Source organism: Apodemus sylvaticus, chromosome 19 (genome assembly GCF_947179515.1).
Source record: "Apodemus sylvaticus chromosome 19, mApoSyl1.1, whole genome shotgun sequence".
Taxonomy (NCBI): Eukaryota; Metazoa; Chordata; class Mammalia; order Rodentia; family Muridae; genus Apodemus; species Apodemus sylvaticus.
Genome location: NC_067490.1, coordinates 43116649 through 43138293, shown reverse-complemented (window position 1 = coordinate 43138293; position 21645 = coordinate 43116649). Strand labels below are relative to the sequence as shown.

General features: G+C 46.7%; 1 protein-coding gene and 1 non-coding gene across 3 annotated transcripts; one reads left to right on the top strand and one right to left on the bottom strand.

Moving 5' to 3' along the window:
• Positions 1–10705: 10705 nt before the first annotated feature.
• On the bottom strand, positions 10706–10919 carry LOC127670297 (small nucleolar RNA U3). Its single transcript, XR_007974514.1, has one exon. It is a non-coding gene; the product is annotated as a small nucleolar RNA U3 (small nucleolar RNA).
• A 782-nt stretch (positions 10920–11701) lies between these two features.
• On the top strand, positions 11702–19144 carry Gtf3c6 (general transcription factor IIIC subunit 6). Of its 2 annotated transcripts, none has more exons than XM_052163889.1 (6): positions 11702–11824; positions 12120–12200; positions 15513–15576; positions 15671–15715; positions 18383–18496; positions 18682–19144. In XM_052163889.1, exons 1-6 carry the CDS (start codon positions 11735–11737, stop codon positions 18966–18968), a joined length of 681 nt encoding a protein of 226 aa, XP_052019849.1. In that variant the 5' UTR covers positions 11702–11734; the 3' UTR covers positions 18969–19144. The 2 variants fall into 2 exon arrangements, with proteins under 2 accessions (XP_052019849.1, XP_052019850.1); XM_052163890.1 differs by having other exon boundaries at positions 11703–11821.
• Positions 19145–21645: the final 2501 nt, after the last annotated feature.

The window sequence follows — 21645 nt, the reverse complement described above, 5'->3', positions numbered from 1 at the left end:
AAAAAAACCAACCCCCCAAAAAAAGTACTTAAATGCTTTAACTTCCCAAAGAAACCTGAAATTTCCACTTTTAAGTTATCATATCTACCAGGCGGTGGTAGCACACACATTCAATCTCAGTACTTGGGAGGCAGAGGCAGGCAGATCTCTTTCGAGGCTAGCCTGGTCTACAAAGCAGGTTCCGGGACAGCAAGGTTACACAAAGAAACCCTGTTTCAAAAATCTGAAAGAGAAAGAGAGACAGAGATAGACAGACAGAGAGAGAGAGAGAGAGAGAGAGAGAGAGAGAGAGAGAACTATACCCAGTCCACTGTGAGATCACACCTGAAACTGTCCTAAATTGTCCAGGTGGGCCAGTTTGAAGGACACTGACTGGTTTCAAACGGTCAGTTGCTCAAGTCCATTTCACTGTGAAGAGTTGAGAGTTCTACCTCTCTGACTTGCTCTTGGCATGCTTTCATCTTCGAGAGTCTAGGAAACCTCCTGGAGAAGGGAGTAGAAAGGGAGAAAGGCCTTGGTGCTAACACCAGCTCCACAGAGACGTCAGACAGGAACCGATGACTTAGCCAAAGGAACCTGCAACAACAGGCTTTGTGCTTTGTTCTCTGTGGCTCTCCCAACACTTCTGGAGAGCGAGAACCAGCGTCAGACTCATTTGAATCCCTGCCCTTTTTATGTGAGTTTTAATTATGGGGAAGCTGTCGGAAGGGCTGAGTGTGAGCAGGTGTCCTCTGGTTCAGCAGGCAATGGCTGCAGCTTTGTACAGTTTCTCTTTGTAAGGCAGCGTCCTGGTCTGAGCCGGCTGCCTCTCTGAAGCAGGAGGCGGGCACAGAGACTGCTGGTGGTTTTCTTTAGTAAGTCAGGCTTTATGGAGGATTGTTCTGTTATGTTGCAAAATGGAGGGCTAAAAATCTTACAAAGGCAAAGAGATACAGCACCAGCCCAGCAAGGCTCTGTCTGGGTTCTAGTCTCATCACACACACACACACACACACACACACACACACACACACACACACACTTCAAATATTGGGTCTTTGCCCTTAAGAATTTCTTCTCTTAGTGTAGAGGATAAACACATACACATTAGTCTAATAATTCAAAAACACTTATTAATATGTTCCAGTAAGAGTCAACTTACTTCTCTAGGGAAGAAATAAGATAAACTTGAAAAGGATCATAAACGAACCAGCCTCAACCATCAGTGGGTCTGTGGTAAAACAGACACCACCACTCAGCTGAATCCTTTACAACGTCACCCTCACAAAAATGAAATAGTTTACAAATAAACAAGTCTTTAAACAGGATCCTAGGGTCTGGAGAGATTGTGAATGTAATTCTATGCCACTTTTGCTCCCAAATAACTGCAGGGCATTCCTAGGCTCTGCTCCGGCCTGTTCTGGCTCCTGCATAAATGACACAGAGACCTGGTATTTTTATTAACAAGCTGAAAGCCTGTGCCAGGCAGGTTCTGAGCTATCCTAACCTCTGGCTGCATCCTTCCCGTGGTGCAGCCCGGCCCTTTACCTGCCTCTGAGTGTTGCCCTGGCTCGCTCTGGTCCGTGTGTGTGCCCTCGTGGTGACTCCTCCCGTTCTTTCCACCTTTTCCTCGTGGTCCTTCTCTACTTTATTAACCAATCCGGGGTGATGGGAAGCGATCTTTATAGGACACCGAGACTGGATATGCTGGGCCACATCATGGTCCTGACTATTACTAGATGTCTGGACATAGAAACCAGCATCTGAATGAACAAAGCACAAATCATCCCCCAAAGAGAGGTGACTCGGTGGCTAAGAGCATGTGTTGCTCTTGCAGAGGACCTGGGTTTAATTCCCAGCACCCACAAGGCAGTTCCCAGCCTTCCATAACCTCAGTTCCAGGATACACAGACATACAAACAAAATACACATACAAATGCAATACATATAAAAAGGTTTCCTCCTAGTTATGCAGATTCCATACCTCATAATTGAGACAACTATCCATTCATTAATTCAGGAACTCGCAGGAAACACAGAACTGTACAAAAGACACGGAGAACTGATTCAAGGCATTTAAGATGAGGTCAAGAATGCACACACCCATGAACTAACAAGTATAAAGCCCATATACAAGCCATATGGCTTAGAGTTGTGGCTCTGGCAGTGAAGGCTGAGAGTGAGGGCTAGACCGGAGTCAGCTGGGAGTGAGGGCTAGACCGGAGTCAGCTGGCAGTCGGCAGCCATCAGAAGTACCTGAAGAGTCTGTCACTGGGAGAGCTAGGCAGGTGCTGATGGACTGCTGGTTAGGGAGGGACTGGGTGTCCGGTGAACAGGAGGGTATGAACTTTGATAAGGTATTTGAGGTTCTGATACAGTGAACTTGTCATCAATATTTAAAACTTCTCTTACAGGACCTGGAGAGATGGCTTAGCAGTTAAGAGCACCGACTGCTTTTCCGAAGGTCCTGAGTTCAAATCCCAGCAACCACATGGTGGCTCACAACCATCTGTACAGCTACAGTGTACTCATATACATAAAATAAATAAATAAATCTTAAAAAAACTTCTCTTACAGTCTAACATACAACAGTTGTCTCCTCCTCTGCTATTTTGCTTTATATATTTTTGAGACAGGGTCTCACTATGAACCCTGACTGTCCTGGAATTCACTGTGTAGACCACCCTGGGCTCGAACTCACAGTTTCAGTTGCTCTACCTCCTGAGTGCTGGGATTAAAGGTGTGCACTGCCATGTTGGGCTTTCCTCCTTTTTGGTGCTACAGAGAAATGGAACCCAGGCCCTTAGTGCGTATGCTCTACCAACGAGTTCTACTGCTAGGAAGCTCTTAGAACTTTAACTTCCTAGCTGGGTGTGGTGGCACACACCTTGAATTTCAGCCCTTGGGAAGCAAAGGTATGTGTGTCTTCAAGTTATAGGCCAGGCTGGTCTACAGGCAAGTTTCAGGACAGCCAGGGCTGCACAGAGAGACCCTGTCTTGAGAAATGACATACAAACACATATATATACACACAAACAAAAAAAGAACCTTAACTCCCTGTTTTGAAATGTGGTAATAATAATATAGCAATTTTGTAAGACCAAACTCTCTATCCAAATCTATCTATCTAATTATTTATTTGAGGCAGGGTCTCACTGTGTAACCCTAGCTGGCCCGGAACTCAATAAGTAGAGCAGGCTAGCCTTGAAGCCACAGAGGTCCACGTGCCTCTGCTTCCTGAGTGCTGGTTTTGAAGGTGCTTGCCACAACATGATGCCCAGGCCGGACTAATGGTGCTATTGGTCAGGCGTGAGGACTGATGAACACCATCAGTACTTATGATGCTCAGTACTTAGGGTTGAATGGTTGACAGTTCCAAGACAGTTTGAGTATATAGTGAGTTCTAGGCTAGGCCAGTCTAGGCTGGAGAGACCTTGTATTAGCCATAACAAAAAATGGCAGACACAGACGTAACTAAGTGAACAAACAGGCAATGTTTCTGAGCATCATGGTCCACACTTTCATTTTTCCATTTTTGGATTTTTGAGCCAGAGTTTTACTGTGTAGCCCTGGCTGTCCTGAAACTTGCTCTGTAGACCACGCTGGCCTTAAACTCACAGAGATCCGCCTGCCTCTGCCTCCTGAGTGCTGGGATTAAAGGGGTGTGCTCCCACCTCCAGCTATGGTCCACGCTTGCTTACTACCCTACCACTTGGGAGGTGGACCCAGGAAGATTGGAAGTTCAAGATCAGTCTTGGATACAGAGATAGCCTGAGGCTAGCCTCGGGTAAACTAGACTGTCTCAAAATCAGAAACATAATAATAAAAAACAGACACCATGAAAACACACACACACACACACACAGAGAGAGAGAGAGAGAGAGAGAGAGAGAGAAGCTGGACATGAGCCAGACGTGGTAGCATAAGTCTTTAGTAGAAGCACTGCTCCTGAGGCAGAGGGAGGCGTGTATTTCTGTGAGTACAAGGCCAGCCTGGTCTTCATAGAATGTTCAAGGCCAGCCAGGACTACATAGAGAGACCGTGATTCAAAGACAAAACCAAAGCTGTATGCAGTGGTGTGGACTTCTGATGTTCACTACTAAAGAACCAGCCTACTGACATCAGTGAGCCCCCGAGTCCCCACGAGAGCTTCTGTCTCAAAAAGACAAGGTAGGCGAAGCTAGCAAGATGGCTCAGCAGGGAAAGGCTTCACATGCAGTGTAGACACAAGCACACACACAGGCTGGGGATGTGGGTCAGTGGGTAGGATGCTTACTCAGTATGTATGAAGCCCTGGTTTCAATCCCCAGCATGGCAGGAGGGTCAGAAGTTCAAGATCAACCTCATCTACACGGTTACATGAGGCCATGTTTCATTAATCAATCAATCATAAAATAAAACAAAACTTTTATATTTAAGAAAAATTAGTCATCTTTTAATTAATTTCTGCTTCTGCTTTATCTGCTTTGGAAGTATATCATCTTGTTTTAAAAACATTGACTCAGGGGCTAGAGAGAAAAAATGTGTGCCACTGTAGAGGACCCAAGCTCAGTTCCCAGGGCCCACGTTGGGCTCCTCACAGCGCCTGTTACTCCAGTTCCAGGGCATCTGGCCTCCTCTTCTGGTATCTCCAGGCACCTGCATGCCATGCCTGTGTACACACCCTACCACACACATATAAATATAATTAAAATAAAAAAAAATAGGGGCTGGAGAGCTAGCTCAGTGATTAAGAGCACTGACTGCTCTTCTAGAGAACCTAAGTTCAATCCCCAGCAACCACATGGTGGCTCACAACCATCTGTAATGGGATCTGATGCCCTCTTCTGGTGCGTTTGAAGACAGCTACTGTGTACTCCTCACAACATATATAAAATATATAAATCTTTTTTTTTTTTTTTTTTTGAGACAGGGTCTCTCTGTGTAGCCCTGGCTGTCTTAGAACTCATTTTTGTAGACCAGGCTGGCCTCGAACTCAGAAGTCTGCCTGCCTCTGCCTCCCAGAGTGCTGGGATTACAGGTGTGTGCCACCACAGCCTGGCTACAAATCTTTAAAAAAAAAAAAAAAAAGAACATAGACTCATTTAGGCTACATCAAATAATGGAAAGTGTATGCTTTAAGGCTACTCAGGAAATAAGATTATCGGAGGAATCTGTCAGCAGCGATGCAGCTGGAGATGAATGGAAAGCGATGAGTTCTGTGTACGTTTACAGACTGGGTCTCTGGGTTTCTCTTGGCTGCCACAGGCACGCAGTACTCACCACCACGAGGGTGTGTGCCACCATCCCTCTGTGACTGAGAGCCAACAGCCTCATTTAGTCACAGTTACTGCTTGCTTACTCATAATCCCTCTGTAGCCAACCTTCAACCCTTCTTGCACACAGCCAGCCGTCTGATTCCTACACGTCCCAGTCCAGGTACTAGTCAGAGGGAAAAATGAATCTGGCTGGGCTTGACTCAGCTTTCAAACGTAACCAAACATCAAAATGTCCAGGAGAATTTAAGCCACCAACTCAAGGCTTTGGCAGGGTTTTATCTTTTGTATTCTTCTTGGGAAGGGCCTGAAAATTTGCATTTTTGACATAATCCCAGCTAATGTTGAATACAATGCCCTGGGAGCCACCCTTGAAAACCAATGGCCTGGTTAATCATCCTTTTATCTGTTTGGACAAACAACCGGAGCAAGCTACCTCACGTCTCCAATGCCATCGTCTGAGCTGATTCGCAGGCCCATAATTGGAGATCTTCAATTTCCTCTCCCTCCGTCTTATCTATCCTGGATATTTATTACTAAAAGTCAAGGCAAGATTGCCTTCATTACAAATTCTTTTTGTTTGTTTGTTTGTTTTTTGTTTTTTTTCCGAGACAGGGTTTCTCTATGTGGTCCTGGCTGTCCTAGAACTCACTCTGTAGACCAGGCTGGCCTCAAACTCAGAAATCTGCCTGCCTCTGCCTCCCAAGTGCTGGGATTACAGGCATGCGCCACACACACCCGGTACAAATTCTTACAAACTGGAAAATCCAAAGATCCACTCCAATTATTCACTCCTAACAAAACTACCCCAGATTTTGTTCATATTCTTTCAAGTTATCGCCTTGAATCTCAGACTCGAGGTTTCTAAAGCTCACAGAATACTCAAGACTCACTCTTGCTTGCTTCTTTGGATCAAGGTAAACCACCTGCATTCAAACTTCACACATTCCGTACAGACAAGTTGGGATGAGATGCCCCAGTATCACAAAAGTGAAAGAATTGTAATATCATAGAACTCATGCATAGATTATTCAAAATGACTGCTGGACAGTTTAATGTCAAGTAATGTCGTTTACAATTGTGGCGTGACATCAGTTGCAGTAAGGACAATGTACAACTGAGGTCTAAAGGGACTGTCTCTATTTTGCTATCCTAGCATTCTGAGAAGGGCGCTGCCCATGATGCAAGCATCAAGCTCAGAAGCAGCTGAATAGCCAGACATTTTCATTTCCATTAAGACTTCTTAGCTTGCAGGGTGGTGGTGGCAGACACTTGTAGTCCCAGCACTCTGGGAGACACAGGCAGGCGGATTTCTGAGTTCGAGGCCAGCCTTGTCTACAGTGAGTTTCAGGACAGCCAGTGCTATACAGAGAAACCCTGTCTGGGGGGGCGGAGGGGGAAACCCCCAAAAAACAAAAAACAAAAAACCAGACTTCTTAGCTTTTCTTCAATATGCACAAATCTTTTCTTCTCTGCCACAGCATCGTTCCGCACCTATGCTGACGTCTGGACCCCAGCTTCGGGAAAGGTGCTTTCGATGTCCCTCAAGATTTTTCCCTTTTGCTCTCAACTGTCTGCTCTCGCCCTGGCTTCTTATTCCTAGGGTTAAGGGTCAGCTTTCTCGGGCCCTTTGTTGACATTTCTGGCGTCTGAATGTCGGATGACTCGTTCAGTTACGCCGAGGAGATTCCAGGTTCACACTTGGGCCACACGTCTCCGTCTCCGCGGGGATGGGCCTCAAAAGCTAGCGCCAGACAAAGCTGCTTAGACTTGGTAAAGGACAAAGCCTAAACTCCAGCTAGCAGACGCTAAGTGAGTCATTTCTTCATTCCCGGCTTCAGCATCTAGGCGGTCACCCAAGCCTTAGTGTTTGAGCAGGTATGCTCTGCCCTCTGCCATGCCTTACCCATGGTCTCCTGGGCCTCCCCATGCCCTCCATCTTTAGAACAGCTTCCGGTTCTGACTCACTCCACACACACCCTTGCTAAAGCACCTCTTCCACTGGTAGCCTCGGGCTTTATGAATTAGCAAATTAAAAAAAAAAATCTCTACAGACATCTTACTTTCACTATTTTTACCTTTTTGTTGTTGTTGTTTTTGAGACAGGGTTTCTCTGTGTAGCCCTGGCTGTCCTGGAACCCACTCTGTAGATCAGGCTGGCCTCAACTCAGAAATCTGTCTCCCTCTGCCTCCCAAGTGCTGGGATTAAGGGCGTGTGCCACTACCACCCAGCTAAAATTTTTTTTAATACATATATTTTATTTTAAAGACAGGCTCCGGATAAGCTTCCTAGACTGGCCTTTTTGTGATCTCTCTGCCTCAGTCTCCTGAGTCTGGGATTAGAAGCATACATTACCACACCCTCACACTAGTAATCTGGATTTTTCTCTCCTCTGCTCCTCTGAATCCAAGTCCCACAGACTACTCCATATCAAAAGACCGCTGACACCTAATGTAACTTCTGCTGCTACAAATGTCACATGATATTCCAAGCTTCATTTACTTCTTTCTTTGTTGGTGCTGGGGATCGAATCCAGGTCTTCACAAATGCTAGGCTAGACCCTTCTCCGAGATTTATCTCCTCATTTTGCTTTTATGTTGAGACAGGGTCTACTAAATCACCTGGCTGACCTTGAACTTCCGGTCCTTCTGCCTCAGTCTCCTGAGTACTTGACATGACAGTCCTTCACCCCCCAGGCCAAGTTACCAAGCATCATTTAAAAAATAAAAAATAAAACAACCCAATATTTCAGTATTTCCCAAACTTTCCCACAGAAGTGCCTTTAACACAGAGAAAACTTTAAAAAGGTAGGCAGAAGAATACACTTACAGAATGTCGCTCAGTGACAGTTTCAATTGTCAGCTTGAGGGAATCTAGAATCACCCGGGAAGAGGGTCTTTAGTGTGGAGATGGAGATGGGGTTGCCCAGGGGTGTGTCATGGAGGATTGTCTGGGGTATTTGAGAGACGTGGGAAGATCCACTCTTGGGCAGTACCATTCCCTAGGCTGAGCATGCCTTCAGATTACTCTTTATTCTCTGCTAAGATGGACTATAACCTGAAATTGGGAGCTTAAAATAAACCCCTTTGGGCTGGAGAGATGGCTTAGCGGTTAAGAGCACTGACTGCTCTTCCAGGGGTCCTGAGTTCAATTCCTAGCAACCACATGGTGGCTCACGACCATCTGCAGTGGGGTCTGATGCCCTCTTCTGGTGTGTCTGAAGACAGCTATAGTGTACTCACATACATAAAATAAATAATTCTTTAAAAGAAAAAAAAAACCCTTTCTCCCTGTCATTCTTCCTTTTCTTTTTAAAATCACAGTAACAGAAAATGATTTTTTGATGTTATTGCTGTTGCTATTTTTTGATGTATATGAATGTTTTGCTTACATGTATGTCTGTGCATCCTGTGAGTACCTGGTACCCAAGGATGTCAGACAATGGTGTTGGCTTCCTAGGAACTGGAGTTAAGGCTGGCTGTGAGTCATGTCTAGGTGCCAAACCCAGGCCGGGTGGTGGTGGCACACGCCTTTTTTTTTTTTTTCTCTGTGTAGCCCTGGCTGTCCTGGAGCTCACTCTGTAGACCAGGCTGGCCTCGAACTCAGAAATCCGCCTGCCTCTGCCTCCCAGAGTGCTGGGATTACAGGTGTGTGCCACCACCGTCCAGCAAAGAATTATTTATTTTATGTATATGAGTACACGGTAGCTGTCTTCAGACCCACTAGAAGAGGACGTCAGATCTGGTTGTAAGCCACCATGTGGTTGCTGGGATTTGAACTCAGGACCTCTGAAAGAGCAGTCAGTGCTCTTAACCCCTGAGCCATCTCTCCAGCCCTGGCACACACCTTTAATCCTAGCACTTGGGAGGCAGGCGGATTTCTGAGTTCGAGGCTAGCCTGGTCTACAGAGTGAGTTCCAGGACAGCCAGGGCTACACAAGGAAACCCTATCTCAAAACAACAACAACAACAAAGAACCAAACCCAGATCTTCTAATGAGAACAAGTGTTCTTAAGCACTAAGTCACATCTCCAGTGCTCCCGGCAAGTTTTTTGTTTTGCTTTTTTTTTAATGAGACGAGTCAAAGATATCCCAGGTTGGCCTCATACTCTTCGTGTAGTTAAGAACAGCTTCAAACTTCTCATTGTCTTGTCTCACCGCTTCCTTGAGTGCCAGGGTTACAGCCATGTGACACAACAGCTAGTTTATGAAATGTTGACAATCACACTTGGCTTTGCGCATGCCGGCCACTCTACCAAATAGTCTACCTGCCCAGGCCCTGTACGCTGCCTGAAGTCTTTGTCTTTATGTCAGAGAGAATCTTGTAAGGGAGGGGCTCATGTAGCCACTCTCTGTAGCCAACAACGACCTTGAACATTGCTGCCTCCTCCTCCTCCTCCTGAGGTCTGAGAAAACAGGCAGGCACCACCACTACGTAGTGTGGTGCTAGGGACGGAGTCAGGGCTTCCAGTGTGTTAGGCACTCTGCTATGCAAGAACACTGTAGCTGTCACACCAGAAGAGGGCATCAGATCACATTACAGATGGTTGTGAACCACCATGTGACTGCTGGGAATTAAACTCAGGACGTATGGGAAAGCAGTCAGTGTTCTTAACCGCTGAGACATCTCTCCAGTCCTAAAACAAAATTCCCAGCCTGGCGTGGTGGTGTATACCTTTAATTCCAGCACGGACAAAGGCGGGAGGCTCTCTGTCAGCTCGAGGCAAGCTTGGTCCACAAAACCAGTTAAGACAGCCTGGAATGTTACATAGAGAAACTAAAAGACAGAGAGAGGAGAGAAAAGAAATATTTTCATTTAAGCTTTTTACATAAAAGACCAAGAAGGAGCAGATTGTTAAATCACTTGTCGCCTCCTAGTGGCAGTGTCTTAACATTGCGACCATATTAAAAAAATACAGAATTTGTATTACTGGATCCCTTTCCTGATTGCTCTTTTTTTTGGATTTGGTTTTTCGAGATAGGGTTTCTCTGTATAGCCCTAGCTGTCCTGGAACTCACTCTGTAGACCAGACTGGCCTCGAACTCAGAAATCCGCCTGCTTCTGCCTCCCAGAGTGCTGGGATTACAGGTGTGTGCCACCACCACCGCCGGGCTCTGATTGCTCTTATTAATAGCCTTTTCCACAGATCTTTTCCTTTGCAAGGAGCTTCAGCTATGCTAGCAGAAAACCTAGATTACTTCTCACACAATTTTCTTCACTCAGTTGTTAAGTTGTTCTCCACCCACTTACAATTTTCCATTCACTGCAAAGTTAATGGCAACGTGAGCAATACAAGTACTTTAGTGCTATTACAAGAAGATGAACATGCAGAACAATGGTGCACACTGAAAACCCTAGCACACATTAGGCTAAGGCAGACAGAAAGCAGCTTACACAGTATTCTGAGCTATATCTAAGGCTAATATAAGAATTTATGTCACTTCTATATTTCAACCAGATATAAAAAGAAACCACTCAGACTGCGTTCTCTCCCTCTTGACCCTCAGAGAGGATCAAGAACGATCATCAATGGCAAGTAGCAGTTGCAGAAAGCAACACTAAACGCCGGCTTCACGCTCAGGAGAGAACGCTACGTCTCCTCCTCGTGGTTTCGGGTGCTCTACACAGTCAGAGAAACTTCTCTAGTAACGAACTATAGAAATGATCCCTGAAAGTATAGTCTTACCGCACCAGGGCCAACCGCCGCGGGCTCACGGATGGCCGTCCCCTTTTCACCGATGGTGACATTCTTCCACACCCCCACATCCCCGATCTCGTAATAGTCTCCTACGAAATACCTCACGTATGCATTTTCGGAACTGTGTTCATAATTATTTTGCAAAAAAAATTTCTGAATACTTATAAATTGTAAACTAACGCAGATTCAAGCTCTTAATTAACATATTGAGGAAAATAGCCAATCACACGCCAGTGTCTTCAGTCGGCCAAACAAAACCACTTCCGGACAGGTTTTAAAGGTGTGTGCGGTTTCTCAGGTTGCATTTTGAAATGGGTGGTGGTTTGAGTCCTTTCTCCTCCGAATTCCACTCTCCCCCGGGTAACATTCGCTAGCGACAATGTGTGGTTTTGTGTGAACTGTGTAGCCACTCTGGCCTAGAATTTGCATTTATGCTCTCCCTCTGCGTCCTTAGTTGTTGGGGTGAAAACTGTAGGCCACCATTGATTCTTTAGTCTTACAAGTGACAATGTGAGATCTTGTTTTTTTAAATGGAGGCGGTTGATTTCGCTCATCCTCAGCTACTTAATGAGTTCATAGAAGCCTGAGCTCTATGGGCCACGTTCTTCAAAGCAGGACTAACTAGCCTCAATTCCCAAAGCTCGGCGCGTGTTGAGTCTTCCACGTGGGGCTCCCTTACGGAAGCCTGGCGTCGCCATCTTGCTTCCTGGCGAGGCGTCTGTGCGTCTTGAGCTGCAGTGGCCGGAAGCGGAACGCCGCTGCCCGTATCCAAGATGGCGGGCGCAGGGGGCGTGGCCAGTGATGTTGTCTCCGAGCGCTATGGCGGCGGCAGTGGATCCCAGTTGGGAGGACGAAGAGGAGGAGGAGGAAGAAGAAGAGATAGAGGAGGTTGTAAGCGCGGGTCAGAGGCCTGCAGCGTCGGCGGTCTTGGCTGGGCCTCCCCCGGGTGGGGAAGGGAGTCGGGGATGCGGACGGCGGGCGGGAGGGAGGCCCGCAGACCGCTCGTTGGCTTTCGGAAGCCGGAGAAGTCGTGGAGGGCCAGCTCCAGTTCTGATTGACGCATCCGAACTGAGATGGTCTGGGCGATTCTGGAGATAATCGGTTTCCACTTGCTCGAGAGGAATTTGGGGGCTTTTCTTGTTTACTGTCCCGTGTATAACTTACTAACTTAGCTTTCTTCCACCAGGAGCAGTTTGTTCTGGTTGAACTGTCAGGAATTATCGATTCAGACTTTCTCTCCAAATGTGAAAATAAATGCAAGATTTTGGTGAGTCTTAGAATTCGAGGAATATTGTAGATCTTCTTGTCCACAAAGAGAGACGTTCATACAAAGCAGTCCACGCTGCTGGATCATGCCAGAGAGGTAACAAGGGATTCTATGGGAGTAGAGAAAATGTCTCTCTGCTTCTTCACTGTCTGAATGTGTGGCTGGAGAGAAAGAGCGAAAGGTAAAGCTTTGTATGAAACTTCTGGGGGACTTTTAGGACAAAAGCCTAATCCATTGCTTAAGTAGTGGATTACTTAACTACTTAAGCAGTGCCCTCCTTATTTCTAGTAGACTTGGTCTCAGTTCTAGCCTCCAATAGTACTAGTCTGGACCTAGATGAATAGCGTGATGTACAAAGCAAGTTCCAAGACAGACAAACAGACCCATAGAGAGATCCTGTCTCAAAATGACAACAGAAAGTCCACTCAGGCATAGTGGACACACTCTTAATCCCACCCCATGCATGGGAAGCACAGTGCCTTGAGGCCAGCCTCGCCTACAGAGTAAGTTCAAAGCCAGCCAGGAAACAGAAACCCGGTCAAAAAAACAGAAAGAAAAGAAACCCTGTAAAACAAAAACCGAACAGATAAATATTGCATAAGGGAGATTTAGCCAGTGTGACCGTGTTGGAAAGAGATAATGTACAAGGGGCTGACAAGAACTTTGACCTTATAGAGAAGGGGATGTGGAGGTAGAACAGGTGATCACCATTTTGGTTCTGGTTCTGTAAGGGGTTCTAGAGAAATTAGGAACAACACTATCACTCAAGGGGGAGAGGCAAAATGGTTGCCATGATATTAGCTCTAGAGTCTACCTTTACATCCTGCCATGGGTAATTGTCCTCATTTGGTAAGTGAGTAGTCTTTCGAAGCTTACTGTTCTTTGGCATTAGTTCAGGTCCTTTGTCAGAAAGCTGTTTACTGATCTGTCTTTCCTAAAATCCAAGGTAACTTCAGGAGAACATGAATGACCTGGGAGGGGAAAAGATAAAGAGGCAAAGGCAGCTCAAGAGAGGGACAATCAGAAAAACTAAACTGGATTATAGGGGAAGTTACCTACTAAGAAACTGATAGAGGGCAGGAAGGCGCCTTCTTCTGTGGTAACAACCACTTCTGAGGTGAGAAGCACAAACTTCCAGATAGAAGTTTCAACAGAAAGAGAAGTATTTAGGCTGAGGAGAGGGAGACACCATTGAGGAGAGAGATTTGTTGTGCCTTATGGAAGGGGCAAAAAGGATTGATCGTCTTTCATCGGGCCATCGTCATCATCCGGAGATGATGCTGTATTCTGTGTCATCATGGGAGCATTCAGGGGTCACTAATATATTTGTCCGTGGGTATGGAATTTTATAGAAATACCTTCCTGGGATGAGAGAGAGAGACAGAGACAGAGAGACAGAGACAGAGAGAGACAGAGAGACAAACAGAGAGAGAGAGTTAGTTCAGCTATAAACTTTGTTTTGTTTTTGTTTTTTGAGACAGGGTTTCTCTGTGTAGCCCTGGCTACTCTAAAACTAGCTCTGTAGACTACGCAAGCCTTGAACTCACAGAGATCTGCCTGCCTCTGCCTCCTGAATGCTGAGGTTAAAGGTGTGTGCCACCATGCCTGGTGAAAGTTAAGCTTTAAAGAGTGCTTCTTCTGCAGGGCAATGGTGGCCTCCTCTTTGAGAAGACCCCAGTTCAGTTCCCAGCACCTGTATTAGGTGGCTCACAAGCACCTGTAACCCCAGTTTCTGGGCCTCCAACACCCTCTAGCCTCCATAGGCCGCTGTGCCTGTGGTACACATAAACTTATACACACACACACACACACAAATGAAAGTATTAGAAATAAAATGGAAAACCAGATGTAATGCACGCCTTTTATCCCAGCACTTGAGAGGCAGAGGTTAGCCTGGTCTACAGAGCCAAGTTCTAGGCTACAGAGGGAAACCCTGCTTCAAAGCCCAACCAAAACAAAAATAACGACAAAACTCAAAGAAAGAAGATACAAAGTGTACACAGTAGCTTTCCCTCTGATACTCTTATACATGCATATAATGGACTTGATCACATTTACCTTCCCTCTGCCTCTGCCCTCCTCTTTCTCTTCCTCTTCCTCTTCCCTGACAAGAGTAATATCCTTGAGCTAAGGCTGTTCTTCATTTTCTTTCTTTCTTTCTTTCTTTCTTTCTTTCTTTCTTTCTTTCTTTCTTTCTTTCTTTCTTTCTTTCTCTTTCTTTCTTTCCTTCCTTCCTTCCTTCCTTCCTTCCTTCCTTCCTTCCTTCCTTCCTTCCTTCCTTCCTTCCTTCTTTCCTTCCTTATTATATGTGAGTACACTGTAGCTGAAGGGGGAGTCAGATCTCATTATGGATGGTTGTGAGTCACCACGTGGTTGCTGGGAATTGAATTCAGGACCTCTGGAAGAGCAGTCAGTGCTCTTAACTGCTGAGCCATCTCTCCAGCTCCCGCTAAGGCTGTTCTTGAACTCATGATTCTACTATTTGTACTTGAATACTCGGATTTCAGGTGTGTGCCACCACACCCAGTATATTGAAGGCATTACTGATTCTTTTTTTTATGTTTATCTCATTTAATTGTGTGTGTGTGTGTGAGAGAGAGAGAGAGAGAGAGAGAGAGAGAGGCCCAGTGGAGTTCAGATTACAACTTGTGGGAGCTGGTTTTCTGCTTCTAGTACTATGTGATGTCTGGGGATTGAACTCAGGTCAGCAGGTGTGATGGCAAGCACCCCACCTGCTGAGTGACCCTGATAGCCTTTGAGTTTGTTGTTGTTGTATTGAGACAGGATCTCACATGTAGCCTGGGCTGGCCCTGATCTTGCTATATAAACTAGACTGGGGTCAAACTCACAGACAGCCTGACTCTCTGCCTTCCTAGTGCTGGGATTAAAGGCATGGCTCTTCACATCTAGCCAAAGGGCATTTTTGTTATTGTTTTTCGAGACAAGAGTTTCTCTGTGTAGCCCTGGCTGTCCTAGCTCTGTAGACCAGGCTGGCCTTGAACTCTGGACCTCTGGTAGAGCAGTCAGTGCTCTTAACCTCTGAGCCATCTCTCCAGCCTCCCACCCCCACCCCCAGGGCAATTTTTTTGTTTGTGTTTTGGGGTTTTGGTTTGGTTTGGTTTTTCGAGACAGGGTTTCTCTGTATAGCCCTGGCTGTCCTGGAACTTACTTTGTAGACCAGGCTGGCCTCGAACTCAGAAATCTGCCTGCCTCTGCCTCTGCCTCCCAAGTGCTGTGATTACAGGCGTGCGTCACCACTTCCTGGCCAAGGGCTTTTTTTTTATGATGGTTTTCTCCTCTCATCTGTTGTAGGGAATCGACACGGAGAGGCCCGTCCTTCAGGTGGATAGCTATGTGTTTGCTGGGGAGTATGAAGGTAGGACGGTACCCGGCACAGAAGCCTGCTTTCACATGGTCCTCAGAGATGCTCTTCTGCTGCCTTTCCTGACGCGCTTCATGTTTTCCCACAGATACTCTTGGGACCTGTGTTATATTTGAAGAAGGTGTCGAACGGGGTAAGGCCAGCCTTTTCAATAGATTATTCCAGACATACTGTGTGTTTTGCCTTCTGTTTTTTGTTTTCTTGTTGTTCATTATCAGGTCAAGCTGAAACTCGGGCTAGCTTTGAACTCACAATTCTCATGCCTCCATAGTGCTGGGATTAGAGTCATACACCATAATGCCTAGCTTCAGATCTACAATGTAGAGTAATTCTGAAGAGATGGCTCAGCAGCTAAGAACGTGGCTTGTTTTTTGTTTTTTGTTTTTGTTTTTTTTTTTTTTTGCCCCCAGAGGACCGGAGTTCAGCTCCTAGTACCCACGTTGGGTGGCTTTCAGTTACCTGTGACACCATCTCCAGGGGCTCTGGCCTCATCTGGCCTCTCACATACAAACAGGCATGCATTGTCATAAAAAATTCTTTTAAAATGTGTAGTAGTAAAATTAAGTAGCTCAAGCTGGGCGTGGTAGGATACACCTTTAATCCTGGCATTTGAAAGGCAGGAGCTGGTGGATTTGAGGCCAGCCTGGGCTACAGAGTGCTGTCTCAAAAAAACTAAGAGTCAAAACACCTCCGTCCGCTGAGATGGCTCAGTGGGTAAAGCGACTTGTTGCCGAGCCTGAGTTAATCCCTGGGGCACACACGGTGGGAGGACTCTACAAGTCGTCCTCTGACCTCCACACGGGTGCTGTGGCACTTCTGTGCTCATACAAACACATCATAAACCCTGGCTGCTCTTCCGAGTTCCTGAGTTCAGTTCCCAGCCACCACATGGTGGCTCCCAACCTTCTTCCATGGGATCCGATGCCCTCTTCTGGCCTGAGGATGTATGTGCAGCCAAGCCCTCAGACGTTAAATAAATACAATTAAAAAGAAAGAAACAAAGCAAGTACGGTACCCATTGTCTAATTGTGTCAAATCCTCCCATCTTGTCATTGACCTGGAATAAATTTAGTGCTACAGGGCTGGGTCTGATGGCACAGACCCAGGGTCCCAGCTGTTTGGGAGGATTGTGAGTTCCAGGCCTGACTGAACCAGCCACTGAGACTCTGCCCAGCTTAGTGGTAGAGTGCCGTGCAGCATGTGGGGAATGTGTTCAGTCTCCAGCACCTCAGAGGAACCTGGTCCTAGGAGCGAAGCGCTGTGTGCTCAGCCCCGAGCTTACCCTTTCCTCTGTCTTCAGAAAACCACTGTTCTGGATTTGATGTTTTACTTTCCAATACCTAATTTTATATATATTTACATATATTTTTTTCAGACTTGAGGCTGGGGTTTAGCTTGCTTGGAAATACAAATTCAGTCTCTACCACAGTTCATTGAGCAATACACTTTTTGGTTTTTTTTTTGGAAGCAGCCTCAGCCCAGGGTGGGCTGGCATTGTCTGTGTGTCCCAGACTGGACACAGATGTGCAGTTCTCCTGTAGTTGTCGCCTCCCAAGTGCCAGGCTAGGTACCATTTCACGTCCAGTCATCCCTGGAAAGCTGAAGCCCAGGAGTCAGGAGCACCTGCAGATCACGGCAGCCAGTGGCAGGGTCAGGGCGTGGGTGTAGCTGGCGTCAGGGCTCCCGTCCACATTCTCTTCGTGATGTTGGGGATGGAACATAGCAAGGAGGCTGTGCATACCCTCTCCCTGGCTGACCCTCCTCAGACGTGTGATCCTCCTGCCTCAACCCTCGGAGTGCTTCCCCGCCCAACCGCGCCTGTCTTAAATGTCCCTCCCTGTACTGAATTCACATTCTTTATGTGTGTCTGTGTATAGGTAGTGATGCCTCAAACTTTATATCTAGACTAGACGGATGAGCTGCGGAGAAAGGTGGATTTAAGAGGAGGCTGGGGCTTAGCTCCCCCTAGAGCATTTGCTTAGCACGAGTGAGGTGAGGCTCTAGCTCAATTGCTCAACCCAAGAGAGTCCATGAAACGACCGAGGGCAGAGTCAAAGTGGAGAGCGTCAGCTTCAACTCACTTTGCTCCATGTATGATCAGAGCCAGCACTTGGCAGAGCGGGGTGTGGAGCCTCTGGGGTTCCCCGTCTTTGGTTCAGAGTCTTATTCTCTAACCTGTCTGGGCCCACAGTCTTTTCAAAGTTGTTGTTCAGCCGGGTGGCGCACGCCTGTAATCTCAGCACTTGGGAGGCAGAGGCAGAGGCAGTTCGAGGCCAGCTTGGTCTACAGAGTGAGTTCCAGGACAGCCAGGGCTACATAGAGAAACCCTGTCTCGAAAAACAGGCAATAAATAAATAAATAAATTAAATAAAAGTTGTTGTTCTAGGACCAGTATTTAGCAGTTTTCTTTTCCCCCTCAGGCTTACCTAATTGAGAACACCTCCCCTCCCCCTCAAGCCTTGAGCTTCAAGTAGGGCTCGATTCTCTTCCTTCATTTGGGCCATGGGGTTGTAGACACATTGCCCTGTGGCCCGATCCCTGAGCCCCAGTTGCCATGTCGGGAGCCCTACCTTGTGGCTTTACTCTCTGTGTTTACAGGTCTCTGTCCTTACAGCTGTTTGTGTCTGAGACCTGCTGTGCCTTTACATGTCAGCGTTATCTGGCATTTCCTTGCGTGTGGGCCAGGAGTGATCGGTTACAGGGTGACCTTCCTGTGCTGTTCCCATAGGAAGTAGTTGAGACTAGTTCCCTCAACAACTGTGGGCATGAAATGGAACAATAAGACCGTTTTCCGTCCTAGTGGAACCAGAAGGGAATGAGAAGACGGTGCTGAAGTACAAATGCCACACGATGAAGAAGCTTAGCATGACGAGGACTCTCCTGACAGAGAAGAAGGAAGGAGAAGAAAACATAGGTTCGTTCAGTCCGTTCTCTGAAGAGGGCTGCTCTCGGGCTGCGGGTGTGGCTAAGTGGTCAGGAGCACGTGCCTAGCCTCACACAGGCCACATTTGCTGTTAGTTAAGGAAACAGTGTTCTGACTGAGCTTTCTCCTTCTGTGTCCTTCTTTTTGTCCTGTTTACCCCACCCCCGCCCCATTAGACGGCGTAGAATGGCTGCAGATGAAGGACAATGACTTCTCCTACAGACCCAACATGATTTGCAGCTTTCTCCATGAACATGACGATGAAGCTGGAGGGCAGGCCTCTGATAAACCTGTGGAGTTGGAAGACCAAGAGAGTCCCCGGAAAGGCAGTGCAGAGCAGGAGGAGGCGCAGCGCTCTGAGGCGGGGGACCCTGGTCGTGCAGGGGATATCCCTGCTGAGATGGAAAGCTCCCTTTTCATGGGCACTCAAGATGCAAGTGTTTCTCAAAACAACCCTTCGTGACCTTTAAAGCGGTGGTCTTGTGTACAGTTACTGCTTAGCTGTGTTGGCTCGCAGTCCTGTGTGATCATGACAGTACCGTACGCATCTCCAGACACAGCACAATTTAGTATGCTAGAGTCGTGCAGGACCACATGGGGATTCAGTTCTTATAACCGAATACATAGTTAAAAACACTGGCTGCTCTTGTGGAGGACCTGGATTTGATTTCTAGTGTGTATGCAGCTGTTCGGAGCCATCTGTGGCTTCAGTTCCCGAGGTCTGATGCCTGTGTCTGTCTTCTGTAGCCCCGGTTCTCTCCTTCTACCTTTTTCTGGGTTCTGGAAATTAAACCCAGGTCATCAGGCTTGTATAGCAAACACTTTACCTGCTGAGCCATCCACAGCTCTCTCCACACATACCCCTGCTAAAAATATGTATTTTTATGGGGCAGTTGGTGGCGCACACCTTTAATCCCAGACTCAGCAGGTAGAAACAGGCACGTCTCTGAGTTTGAGGACAGCTAGTCTACAAAATGAGTTTCAGGACAGCCAAGGCTACGCAGAGAAACCCTTGTCTCAAAAAAACCAAGAAAAATCCAAAACAGTGTGTGTGTGTGTGTGTGTGAACGTATATGTGTGTTCATGATCTCATCTGCTACCTGAGAAGGCCAGAAGAAGTGGGGATAGAGATGGCCGTGAGCCATGTGGTGCTGGGATCGCAGTTCAGTCCTCCCTAAGAGCAGTTAGTCCTCCTAACTGCTGGGCCACTGCTCTTGTCTTCCACCCCACTCCCGCCCTCCTCTTTTCCTGAGACAGTTTTTATAATTCTCTGGCCTTCTGACTATAGCAAGTGTTCTTGTAGTTTAAAGTCATCTTGTACACAGGAGCGGTGAAGATCAGAAGCTGCACATCAGATGATTGGATGCTGAAAACAAAACTTTTTCCTGGAAGAAAGGTGATTTTGCGTTTGGTTTGAGATGGGGTCTCATGTAATCCTGGCTGGCTTGGCTTTACTTGCTCTGTAAACCCGGCAGGCACCAAGCAGAGTGCTTTACCAGTAAGCTACACATTTGGTCTGCTTCTCGTTGCGGTAGATATTAAAAAAGGAGAAACCGGCACGTACCTGCACTTGTGCCATTTACTCTCCACACCGCTTTGGTCCCGCTGGCTCTGTCTCTACCCAACAACTCTCCAGCAGGGTCAGAGCTTCCAAGTTTCTTTGCAGATCGCTGCCACCAGCTCCTCTCTCTGCTGCCAGCTTCTCTCAGCCCGCCAACTTCCCAGTGGGGCTACACAGGCAAGCTTCCTGCAATGATCACCTCATGGTCAGCCGCCACACCACCCATCAACCAAGTCAATTGAAACTCTTGAACCTTATAGTTAACCAGTCAGATTTATGTATCAATAAATTCTCAATTTACAAGATGCCAATACAATAATTTTAGAGCCAGTTGGTAATAAACCATTGGGATAAAAGCTTTATCCCAATTATTTTTTTTTTAAAATATTTATTTATTTATTATTATATGTAAGTACACTGTAGCTGTCTTCAGACACCAGAATAGGGTGTCAGATCTCTTTACGGATGGTTGTGAGCCACCATGTGGATGCTGGGATTTGAACTCATGACCTTTGGAAGAGCAGTCGGTGCTCTTCCCCGCTGAGCCATCTCTCCAGCCCCCAATTATTTTTTTTATTCGATATATTTTTTTATTTACATTTCAAATGATTTCCCCTTTTCTGGCTCCTCGCTCCCCGCAAGTCCCATAAGCGCCCTTCCCTCCCCCTGTTCTCCCATCCACCCCTTCCCACTTCCTTGTTCTGGTTTTGCCCTATACTGCTACACTGAGTCTTTCCAGAACAAGGGGCCACTCCTCCGTTCTTCTTGTACCTCATTTGATGTGTGGATTATGTTTTGGGTACTCCAGTTTTCTAGGTCAATATCCACTTATTAGTGAGTGCATACCATGATTGATTTTTATCCCAATTATTCTAATGTTATGATCTCATAACTACCTGTGGCTGCTTAAAGCCACACTGGTTGATGTCTGCCACCATCTTGGTCTTCTTCCTTTTTCTCTCCTGAGACCCCATCTCTGCAACCCTTTTCCCTGTCCAATCACAGGCCTCCTCTGCACTGATATAATTGGACAGGGAGAATCCTGTGACATCTTCTGTCTCCTGAGTGCTGGGATTGAGGGTGTGCCAGCATGCCATCTGATCTTGAGTTTTCCTTTCAATACTTGAATGGAATATCAAGTATAATCTCAATATTGTGATTAAAAAAAAATGACCCCTTGACTACAGGTATAGCTCAATGGTAGAGTGATTACCTAGCATGCTTGAGTCTGGGTTTGATGCCCAGCACCACCCAAACACACACACACACACACACACACACACACACACACACACACACACACACGGCACACGGGACATAAATGCCTATTAAAATCATGGGCTTAGCTGGGTGATGGTGGCACAAGCTTATAATTCTAGTACTTGGAAAGCAGAGGCACGTGAATCTCTAAGTCAGCATGGACCGCAGAGTTCTATCATGGAGAAAACCTGCCTTGAGGGCGGGGTGGGGTGGGGTGGTGGAGGAGCCCAAGTGGAGGGCTTAAGACTGCAGAGGACCCAAGTTCAATTCCCAGCACACACACCAGGCAGCTCACAACTGCCTATAACTCAGCACTAGG